Here is a 12,673-nt window from a genome sequence, read left to right as displayed (position 1 = left end):
CCGTTTTTCAACATTGAATGTGTATGACTCTAACAAATTATCGGTTGCTTCATTGATGCAAAAGTTTTTTACCAAACGTCTCCCTCCCTATCTAACTCAAATGTTTTGTTTAAATGTGAATGTTCATTCTTATTCTACCCGGCAGTCAACCAACTTTCACCTCTGGAAAACAGAAACCAATAATCTCTCAAAGTCAGTCCGTCATCTTGGCCCTATTATTTGGAATTCCTTGCCTCTTGAAATTCAACGCACACAATTCAATTCACTTTTTAAAAAACGATTGAAAAAATTCTTCCTCTCCAACCTAAATAACCGTTAAACAATTTTCCACTCGGCATTTTAGAGGGCCGGAGTGTGGCGTCGCAACAGTATTTCATTCTTTATCCATCTCAGGCTGGTTGCTTGCATTTATCAAATGCAGCCCTATTTTCCTGTTTGTGTTTTTTTTTTTTCATGGTTCACTTAGCGACCGGCTGGCATGTCGTCAGTGTTTTGGTTTGTAAGAAAATACTGACGACGTGCCCGCCGATCATCGCAATCAAGCTATACTGTTGGGGCGACACATTCCGGTGTTCTATTTGTTAGCTATTATCTATAATCATTCTTATGTTTTATTCTTGGTTTCCCTTTTTTCAAGCCTTTGAGGCTTTTTGGGATACCTTTTTCTTTCATTATTTTTTCTTAATCTCAATGTTTCATGATTATATTTGTATATTTATGTTCAAAATAATGTATGATATTTGTATGTTTTTACTTGTATATAATATTGAAAGAAATAAATGAGAGTATTTCTGCTCAAATTTCATATCACAAATGAAAAAAGTAGATACATAAGTACACAATACATTTACTCTATTAAAACAACTTGGAAAAAAGTGTCAAAAGTGACATATCCAGTCTATACAAAGAAGCCAGAGAACCTATAAAAAGACTGAATTCCACTTCCTAAAAAAAATATTTCCTGATATCAAAATATGCATGAAAAGCCCCTCCCTTACTAATAAAAAAGAGGTATCATCTTGTGACTGTCATATAAAAGGAACATCTATATCAGTGAAAGTTTTATCCATGGTTAGGTGAATATTCTTGGGATTACTTATTGCATTTGAAGTAATGTTATACATTTTGACATGCATATATATGTCATAAACTTTTATCTAGTTATGTTTAATAAACGTGGTATCATCTATTGTTTTTAGATTGTCTATTAAAAAAAATTAAAGGCCAACTGGACTAATTTAGATTTGATTACCTAAAATTCATTACCTTTCTTTTAATGTATTTTGTTCTTATTTCATGTTATTTTGTAAAAGAATCTACGACTTAAGTTTGTTCGATTAGCAAATTTAATAAACCTTTTCCCCCTTCAAATTAATAGAGTTCAGTTAACTTACCAATTTCTGAATCGTACATAATCATGTAAGTTCCAGAAAGATATTGGTTTGGGGCTGGCCATCTTTTGGAATGACTGTCTTTCATCATTTTGAGTATAGTTCCAATGTAATGTTCAGCAGTTCCTTAAAATTGGCTCACATAGCGTATGGGGAGATATCCAGTAGGCATTGGCTTTATCCAGTTAATAAAAATGTTTTGATAGATGTAATCCATAGTTCATCTTTAATTTTGATCCAATTTATCACATCTTCATATTCTTATATTCCTTTAGATTGTCTGTCCTGGATGATGAAGATATCCACAGTAAACATTTATTCATAAATCATCTTGGAAAGAGCTACGCAGCCATCGGAAATAAAACATCTGGGACTAGTATTGAATGCAAACACAAAGGAGACTTGGAATACAACAAACTTTACAAATGGTCTATAATAAACATTGGAGAAAGGCTGGAATACAAACTTTGATGGAGTTCAAACCTAGGCATAAACAGATCACAAACTTAGGTGTAAATATGCACAATTAAATGGTACATGTCTCTAAATCCAAAGCAACAATGTGGAATTATCAGACAAAAGTAGTGTCAATGCCAGGAAGTCTGCTCACACTAAGGTTAGTGTTATCCTGGATGCGTTCTCTATCTCTTGGCAACTTTAAACCAAACCAAATCCAATCCAATAAACAAGAAGAGTTCAAGAGACACGCTACAAAGGAAAAAGGAATCGAACAGATGTAATATTCAAACTGAAAGACACTGGAAGAACAAAGCATTACCAACGATCAACAAAGCAAAATGGGAAGGGGCATGGAACACAATGTTTATGACAGAGAATGAAAAGAGACATCTCTTGTTTTATATTCTACAGCCATGGTCTGGCTGAGTAACAACAATAGTAGATGAGTCTATAATATTCATATTGCTGATCTCATTGTGATGGACAAGTTAATCCCAGAAGGCCAGAATGCTTGAACTCTTCAGTTCAGTACCAGCATACCAGAGGGCTGGCCACATACCAATTTATCCATAGATGAGATGTCACTCACAGAGAAATTATCCTCATAATTAGCTCCAGTCGGTCAGCTCGACTAGCCATTATTCCTCCAGTATATTGCGAAGAGGCACCAGAGTTGGGTTCTTGAAGAAAACAGCAGAAGTCTACATCAATCAAACATTGCTTTACGTGACAACGACTCGGGGAACTTGGCAGAACAATTGGAAAATCATTTTATCAATGTCTTCAAAATGTTCTTCTCTGTGACAGAAATAATATATTCATAGACCACACAAAAGGCATTGGATTCAAATACACAAACAGCAATCATATCTTTGGTGCAAAATAATAAAAAGTAGACATCTAAAAAAAAACAATGTCTCTTTGAGAATAGATCTACTGCACAACTACGTCCCTTTATTTCAAGTAGCCATTAAATCATCTTCCTTTTATCTGAATGCTGTTTACATGTAACCTGTCATAAAGTAGGCTAATATCTTGAAGTACCTTTCAAAACAAAAGACACATGAAAACAAAAATCATGTTACTTTGCTAGGTGAATCACTGTTGAGAGAGTCATAGATTGAAGCCACTCTAAACACAAAGTTTATTGTTTCCCAGAAATACTGTAACCACAATGAACCAGACCCAGGGATTGAAAGCAAGTTATGAACTTTTCATTTTCATTCTCCATGGTCCCATGCACCTAAACTCGGGTCATGTTTGTCAATCTATTAAATTCAGAAGCAAATCGGTCTGAAACACAAAGATCCACTGATTGCCTTGCCATTTTTCCCTCTATGACAAATCCTGATGAAAATTCAAATTGAGAACTGTTTTCAAACATGTATGATCCAAACTTGAGAAGTACAGATGTGACAATGGAAATATCAAGCATGGCATGCCATTATAATTCTATGCAACGTTATTCAAGTGCATTTGACAAGCGTGATGCACTCAAAATATGGAATGAGACAATTTTAAGTTCAAAGATCATTTAGTTGTGTCTCCTCTCCTGATAGTGCAAGACATCACTATCTATAAACAATGCATGGTTCCTTTAAAAAAAACAGAATGACATAGAGCAGAAATGATAACTTGGAAGATACACTATTCAACAAACAGGTTTCAATATGTACCATTGCAGCCTACAAGTCACAAACTGCCAGTCTCCAATGCAATAAGTCCTTTGGTACCATATGGGATCCTAATGAATAAGATTTCACATTCAATATCAACCTCCAACAATGAAACATCAGCAATATGGAGGACTATAGGACCAAATTTCAGAGAACAGAACTGACCTACGAATAGCTCCAACAGGCAACAACCAACATGTTTCTGAACAAGCAGTACAGATGTAGGTATTTGACAGACCCATCATGTAACCGACAAATGAAATTGTCATGCTTTCTCAATATGCTTCTTTCAGTCTGCACAAATAGTAATCATTAGTTTCTCAATTAGATTCAGTTGGGTCCAAGTGATCAATAAAATGGGGCCTCACCTCTGCAACAGTGTTCTCCTCATACCATCCAAATGGATGCCACGAAGGAAGACTATAACTATGTCCAGTAGAACGCAAACAGAATATCATCAACGGAACATGTAGATAGTAGATTTAATCCCTCTACAACATGATCTATACTCATTCCAACCTAGTACCAGGACAGAGCCCATTTCACAAGGCAACACCCATGATAAGCTCACCTGATACAACACAAATCAAATCCTCTTCCAATTCACTTGAAAAACCACTGCACCATACAGATCACTAATTCATTTGTGGACAGTTAGAGTTCTGTGAGCTAACCAAAAATCCCCCACTTTATTTTGAATGGGAAGAAAAGAAATGAATAGGAGAGAATCTGAGGATCTTTTGTGTCTCTAGAAAAACCACAGATTATAGAAGCCCATGGTGCATACGAAAAGACCACTGTATGTATGCATTTAATATGCTCTTCCTTATATGATCTTCCTTATCACTATGATTTGAGATTAGGGATAAAATGGAATAAAATCTCATAAAAAGAAAGTGAAAATGAGGGGGGAAACACATCCATATACTCTAATACACACTGGCAGTGGAAAAACAAATACTGGTACAGCCTCTACTTACCACTGAACTGGACATACATGTAAGTGTCTAGACATTGGCACCTGACATTGGAATATTGAATCTTGGATGCGATCAAGGCAAAATAAGATCAAACTAAAGCGAAAATAAAAAGCAATAACAGCTAGGCCTAATTAATGAAATTCTGAAGAAAATAAATATCAATACGAGTAGGCCTAAAAATAAAAAATACAAAAATCAATCAATCTTGCAGTAAAAATATCAGGAAAATCCCATCAATTAATACCTTACTGCATGGTGTCACAAGAAAGAAATACCTCTAGCATCATGAACACCCAAAAACTTGTTTTAAAGTACTTTTATGCCACTTTCCGTCTTGATGACTTTGCGCACATTCTGGTCATAACAAGCAACTAATCATTAATCAGAAATTCAGATATAAAGCTCTCTCACCAACAAGCAGCATAGTTCCAACAAAGTCATTGACCTTGAATTTCCCAAAGGTAGTTCCTTAAGACAGGGAATAGTAGTAGTAAACAATCGTGTTTGTTTTGTAACTGAACCTTTATCAAGCTCAACAAACATTGCTACCATATACTCCGGTGGTTTAAGAATCATTACATGTAAAGCAATATGAGAATGGCAAAATAGATGCAAACAAAACTATCTAATAAATTCTATTAGAAAAAAATAGGAGGAATATTAGTAGTGCTGGGGAAAAGGTACATGTATATCAATCAAAAAGTATATCAATCAAGATGGAAAAGTAACAATTCATCCTACCAAAGAATTGATTCTGTCTAATTATTCTGTCTTCGCTATGTACATCACTTCATCTATAATCAGTTGTAATTCAAATGACAGTATTCCTCCCAAGTTTCTAAATTTCAGACTTTTTCGTCCACCCATCCACAAAGCATTTGGTTTACAGCATTAAAGGCATTGTTCAAAATGTAGACTTCTTCAACAATGCTAAAACCACACCTTTAGTTTCTGAAAGTGACAATCCTAGCTCAATGAAAAAAATATACCTTTAGTTTAAGTTTAAAGTTAACTATAACTTAAGTCAACTTTCTTGGCTTGTTCACAATGCTCAAGACAGAAGAGCAATCAAATAGCCAGAGACAACTAAATGGGACTTTGTCTACATCCTTCCTAGCATGCATTCTTCACCATGACTCATCAAACTGAATGGACTTTCCTCTTCCAAATATAGAATTATCTTTTGGCATACCATCCATATGACAGTATCAAAAACAAAAACAAACAACGCCACCTTCTGAAGTGCAGCAAAATACATTGCTGAATTTCCTCAGTCAACCATAACTAAATGTACAACTTTCAAGACAGCATGGTAATAGTGAAGGCCCAGAGCAGGGAATTGTAAAGCTGTGTAAAATCAATGACATCAGATCAAGGGCACATGCAGATGTACATTTGTACCATGCTATCCACACTTCAAAAAAGAACTTCATCTAATAATTTAATATGCCTATTATTATTTTTTGCCCACAGCTTACATTTATCATCAGCAAAACAAAGTTGCTGAAGTTTAATAGACATACAAGACATAAACAGGAAGTAAAATACAATACACCATGGATACAAAATTATGGAATACACCGATATTAGTATCAAGAAGAGCTGAGTTGATTGATTCTGCAAACATTATTTTCAGGGCAAAGGTGATTTGACATCAGTTTTCAGAATTCAGATCAGTGTTTTTCCCCCTGTCAGAGTATGTAGAAGCTTCTGAACTTAACCCATCATGGAGAAAATTATGAAATTGTTAAATACACTCACTTAGTCACTTTAGTATCAATTATTAAATTACCCTCAAATAATTACTCTTAATACAAGACCATTAACACTGGCCACAAGAAAATAAAGTAACACAAATTATCCATGTTGTACACTCTTTATTTTGTTTGTTTGAACAAAATTGGAATACATATAAATGACATGAATTGTCACCTCCTGAGTCACTCAATCATTCCATGAATGCATCACCCAGGAGCTCAAAAGGTAAACAATTTGTTCTTGACCAGCTTCTAAGCTAAACAATGGATCAAGGATGACACATTTGAATGTCCAGTGTCTCAAGAGTTTCAAAGTCCAGATGTCTATGTTAGAACTAATCCTTGGAAATAACCAATGACTGCCCAAGGTTTGTGAGACAAGGAGAAACAAGGAAGAAAGATGATGGCTTTCTACCAAAGTGATGATTATTCAGACAAACTGATAGCTATGAAAAGCATCAAATACATTTTTTTCAAATAAATTTTAGTTAATAATAATCTCATAATTTAAGAGAATAATAGGTGAAACAGGAGAATCTATCAAATACTTTGAAAAACTTGAGGAGATGGTGGTATGACTATTGATATCAGTGTATTCCAATGTACAGTATTCCAAAGACATCCAAAAAGGATCAGAAAGTGATATGTTGTCATCGATGGAATCATAATCATCATCACTGACATCAAAGGCGCACAACTGAAGCATGCAGAACAATATCTTTAACTATTCCGATGGCTAGTGCATGTAACAAGAAAACCTTAAAAAATTGCCAAACAAGACAGAATCAATGAAAATAAACAACATTTTCTTCACAAAACGTACACAAGAGCCAGCAAGAAATTGCTACAATACATGTCTGGACCGATTACTGTCCAGATGCCGTTTGACACAACAACGTATGAAATATAATAGCTCATCTAGGAAAGATGATTCTGTTCACTTGAGCAGAACCGCAATAACCCGATCATCTTCCAGGCTTGAATGAAAGACTGGGAGATGGTAATGAGAGAGGCCATGTGACTACCGGTATAACTATGGGTATTGTCTCTCTGGTCTGGTGTTCCCTCATTCTGATTTGGTTTTTTAAAAGTGTTCCATCTGACTGTTTACTAATGTCTACATCTGTAGGTTTAATCATACAGGAAGTCAATGTATGTGCTCTGTCTTGAATTCCTATTCCATATGAGGATGCTCCATCATTCTCTTTCGCTTTCATCTATTCTCCATCCTCCTTTACGTCTGACCCATTCTTCCGTTTCATTGTCAATTCATTTTTCTCTCCTCGACCTTTAACCTCCTTCAAGTGAGAAATTGGAGACGTATTTACAACAATTGTTAATTGCATTTTCATACATTTGTAATAGTTCTAACAAACATTGTAAGCTTCATCACCATCATGAACTTCATCACCTCTGTTCTGAAGCAATTGTTAATTCTGCTTCTTTTTTCCTGTTTTTCTACCATATACCTTTGCATGTAAATCAGTCTGCCAAAGTCATTACCCTTCCCATTAACCCATCAGTCCATTCTTCATCCACCCCTATTCCTTCCTCCTCTATTCCCTGATCAGTCAGTTTCTAGGAAGTTAGAAAACAAATTCTTTAAAAAAAAATGACAGGAGCATATCTGATGAGCTAACTAGTTTTAATTCAGGAAATAACCTTCCCCTACTTATTTGCATCATAATCAAGTCTAAAGAACAAAACAGCATCGGAAATTCAGACGATGGCATCATAGTCATTAAAGAGCATCATTCAATTTAGAAAGCCAAGACATACTAGTAACATGAGCTTCAATGTGTCATCTGCATTTGATAACATTATTAGAATGCAGAATGAAACTAATTTTCCTTAGAACAAGGCTAATTGAGGCATTATAGTTTCTCGCTGAGATGTACTCGGGCATCTTGGTCTTTATTGGTTATCCCTCAATGCCCTCCATCTCATCCATGTCTGTCTCTTTCGGTTTGTGATTGCTGCTGATGCATGCAACGTCTCAGTTTACTTGCATTCAGATGTGGTCGCACAACCTTTTTTCATTTCAAGATCCCACAGCTTGGACTTTCAATTTGAACTGATCTACAGCACCATGCTACATCGTTGCGTTGCTTGTGGGAGGGCATTGTGTTGAAGGAAGTAGGGGCTGGCAGAATTGTATGGGGCGTGCACTAATTATTTCATACGGAGCTCAAGTGAACTAAAAAACACTTTTGTGAGCTACAAACATGTTGGTTTTTTTTTCTTTAGCAGAGGATAGTCTACTGCATATTGAGTTTGGAGCATTTGACCCTTTTGACCAGGGTAGCATGTGAGATGCTCTGTGATGCAATCAGAGCCTTATTTTCCAGTAGATGAGATGTTTAGAAATAAAACAGCTTTATAAACTATTTCAACATAAATACTACATAAACTTGTTAAATATGCAGATTTTACAAAATCTTCTTTAAAACAAAATAGTTGTTTTTTCGGAGCCTCAAGAAAGTAATAGTAAGGTTGGGAAGTGGAACCATTATTCAGGGGCTTTGGCATCTTTCTGAAAACATTGATGAAGAAATATTTCCCATAATTTTAACAAAGCAGGCAAAGGGAAAAAAATGCCCAAAATTTGCTTTGGATTCAAATTCAATTGCTCTTTCTTTTCTCTTGTTTTCCTCTTTCCGATGCTTGGACTTTAGTGGCAAAAAATTCATTATTCCCATTTCTATATAATCCCTTTAAATCTGGAGGAAGAAACAAATATCATATGAAAATCATTTTAGCAGTGGACATGAAAACCTGTATGTAAAGCCCTAGTTTTACTTGTCTCTACACACCGTCACGCACCACACGTCTACATTTGTTTTTGAAAACATGATGTGATTTCCATCTTGCCCCAAACACTATAGAGGATATGTCAATTTTCATTGAAGCTAAGGGTGTGTTCAATGTTGGTTTCCAAATTTAAACGGCAACATGGATCATGATTGAAAACGTGATTACAAAACATGAATATGATGAGAAACAAAGGGTGTGTTCAATGTCCTCTCTTCCCGGTCGTAAAAGTAATCGTCTTTTAAATCACGATTCGGATGTAAATTCAAATATTAAAAAAATGCGTTTGTAAACGCAATCAGCTCAGATTTACGACCTTGAGCATCACGAATGCGACATTTAACACAATTGCTTATTGAAACATCTTTAAATTCGTTCTCGCAGTGGAAGCCTACACAAACAGGGGCAAGAACTGGCCTTTCTTGTGATGGGTCAAAGCTGCGCTAACGAAAGCTGGAAATTTAAATACGATAACAATATAAACGGCTTTATATTTTCGACACTGAACGGTGCACCGCTGATCGTGTTTGTGTTTGGTGTTTTGGAATTGAGTTTTCAATCATGATTCATGCATGTTGCTGTTTAAATTTGAAAATCGACATTGAACACACCCTCAGGTTCAATGGGTGAACTGATAAACTAATCATGAATATTCTAAGGCAGTAGCAGAACAAAAACTCCCATTGTGATTTCTTTCATGTGGTTATGAAGCATTTACAAAAGAGACATCCTCCTTTTGGATGCTGGAGGTACATTACACCAATTTCTTTACCTCTCTTTGAAAACAACAAAAGGGATGCCACTTTAAAGGGGAAGTTCATCCTGACAAAAAGTCAATTGTAAAAACAGCAGATAGTATTATAAAAAATATCAATGAAGGTTTGAGAAGAATCCATCAACGAATTAGAATTATAATCATTTAATTTCTGACATCATATATGCGAGCAGCATTCCTACATACCAAATGTAAAAAATCAATGAAATGTAATTTTCTTAGAAAATTGAAAATGTTTTTTACTTTACCTTTTGTATATCAATAGACAAATTATTTCACTGCCGATCATCTCTCTCTTCATGACATCACATGTCAAGCAATGCATCAAAATATATTTGTCCAGGATCATTGTGAGAATTTGAAGAATACAGGAGTCATTGGGAGTTGCTTTAATTATATTGTGCAAAATACAAGTTTGTCACAAAAATTACATTGCAAATTATAGCTACCAGGTATCTTTTGTTCAGAAGTGATACATGTATTAGATACATGTAAAAAGTGTATGTTAATAGAAAACTGATGGGTGTAAAAATTTAACAGATTATTTCTTTACTTTACAAGTCCACCTAAGAAAAATGTTGATTTGAATCAATAGAGAAAAATCAGACAAGCACAATGCTGAAAATTTCATCAAAATCAGATGTAAAATAAGAAAGTTATGACATTTCAAAGTTTCGCTTATTTTCAACAAAATAGTTATATGAACGAGCCAGTTACATCCAAATGAGTCGAAGATGTCACTCACTATTTTTTTTTTATTGTTTGAATACAATATTTCAGACGATTAGGACCTCCTTGCCTGAAGCACAAAATGTTAAAATAATGGAATTCCACGTGTTCAGGGAGGAATGAAACTTCATTTCACATGACAATGACGAGAAAATAAAAATATTTCATATTTCATATAATAAAATACAAAAGAAATAGTGAGTGAGTGATGTCATCAACTCTCTCATTTGGATGTTACTGGCTCGTTCATACGACTATTTTGTTGAAAATAAGCGAAACTTTAAAATGCCATAACTTTCTTATTTTACATCCGATTTTGATGAAATTTTCAGTGTTATGTTTGTTGATTTTTTTTTAAATTCAAATCAAGTTTTTGTTGGGGTGGACTAGTCCTTTAATAAGCAAGGAACTCTTAAAAGCCCTTCCTCAAAATCTCATAAAATGTACCCTACAGACAGTACAATGAATTTACATTTTATAAATTTTGATTTTAGTGCTGATGACATCATTGTTTGAACAAGAAGCATTCAAGGAATTATGGCAGCTGACTTCTCGTTGAACTTGGTTCTGTGGTGACATGTCAAAGATCAACCCAAACCTTCTTTCTGGGGTAATTACTCATGAAAATTTTACCACAATGGTATAGAGAGCATTTACTGTCTAAACTATTCTGCCATTGTCTAGACATTTATGACAATTTCTGAAAAATATATCAAATCACAAGGTTGGGCAATATATGAATATTATCCCCAATACAATCTAAAATGCAACAGAGTAATACTGAATAAGCCAACACCCTCTTTCACTTAACCCTAACAAACAATTTTCATGTCTCAATTCAGTTACAACAATAAGTTGAGCAACTTAATGTTAAGAAGCCTATTATATGTCTGCAGTACTAATGTTTCAAAATAACCCAATTAACACTTATAAGCAATTTACATCTGAATGCAAGTAAACTGAGACGTTGCATGCATCAGCAGCAATTTCAGTACATTTATCCGCTTTAGTATAATCAAAGTTTGTTTGTTATGTGTATTCTTAGTATGTACAAGAAAGAATATTCTTAGAGGGTGTGGCATAATGGAATAACAAAGAATTCTAGTTTAGTTTTATGAAACATGATGAATCTTATATTGAAAAAGGTCAAGTAGTGTAATACCCTTTTTACACAGGATTTTCTTAACCCCGGACTATCGCTAACCCCGTACTATCCTTAACCCCATACTATTTTTTTTCCTTTTCACGCATGCCAAATTGTTATTGCTAACCCCGAATAAGGAATGATTGCTTTTCACACACGAAACTCACTAACCCCGGATTCGTGGTTTTTGTCGATCATTCGTAGTACAAGTACTTCACTCGTACACTTTTTACACACGGTAAAATTTCCTTAACCCCGTACTATAAATTGCCATTTAGCCCCACCTATAGAACGGGGTAAAGCTTAGCCCACTTTCGTTTAACACTAGCGATCTTAACCCCGTACTATCGCTCTTAGCACCGTAATTGCTGGGATAACCCTGCTTTTTTGCAGGGCCAAATAATCCCGTACTAAAGGTGGGGTTAGCCCACTTTGCAAAAATGCTGTGTAAAAAGAAAGTGGGCTAAGCTTAACCCCGTACTATAGGTGGGGCTAAATGGCAATTTAGCCCCACCTATAGTACGGGGTTAAGGAAATTTTAGCCTGCGTAAAAAGGGTATAAGTGTTAAAGAACTCAAAAAAGGGAAGCATGTACATGTAGGTAGGTGGTACAACAATAATTTTATTTACACAACAAAATTCAATCATTGAGATTTCATTAGAGGGTAAAACACATATTTTTATGTGGTGATACAAAAGTTAATCTGCTACATGTATGGACCCTGAAATTATTCATCTGTACATAAATCATCATCAGTAATAATTAACAATACTTGTGTCTATTCACCAAAGCAAAGCTTGAAAATGTAAATGTGTAAAAAATGAAACTTTCATTGTTTTGTAAGTGTCAAACAAAGAGAAAATCACAGGTCGAAGGCTATGGTATCAAATACCAGACATATGAGTGTTTGTATTGATGATGTCATCGGTATGGGTATCAAGCTCAGGACA

General features: G+C 34.9%; 1 protein-coding gene across 2 annotated transcripts in view; it reads right to left on the bottom strand.

Annotated features, from left to right (window-relative positions):
• The window catches only part of LOC121429611 (disco-interacting protein 2 homolog C-like), a 56,128-nt gene extending 52,012 nt beyond the window's left edge, over positions 1 to 4,116 (bottom strand). For both annotated transcript variants that reach the window (XM_041626733.1, XM_041626742.1), the window contains exons 1-2: positions 3,895 to 4,116; positions 1,395 to 1,676 (exon numbers count right to left, since the gene is read on the bottom strand). In XM_041626733.1, coding sequence (XP_041482667.1) covers positions 1,395 to 1,482 — 88 coding nt within the window. In that variant the 5' untranslated portion in view covers positions 1,483 to 1,676; positions 3,895 to 4,116. The remainder of the gene's footprint in view (positions 1 to 1,394; positions 1,677 to 3,894) is intronic.
• Between the last annotated feature and the right edge of the window lie 8,557 nt (positions 4,117 to 12,673).

This window comes from Lytechinus variegatus, chromosome 1, assembly GCF_018143015.1.
Source record: "Lytechinus variegatus isolate NC3 chromosome 1, Lvar_3.0, whole genome shotgun sequence".
Lineage (NCBI taxonomy): Eukaryota > Metazoa > Echinodermata > Echinoidea > Temnopleuroida > Toxopneustidae > Lytechinus > Lytechinus variegatus.
Note: the sequence above shows the minus strand (reverse complement) of the source record. Positions and strands in the feature narration are given on the sequence as shown.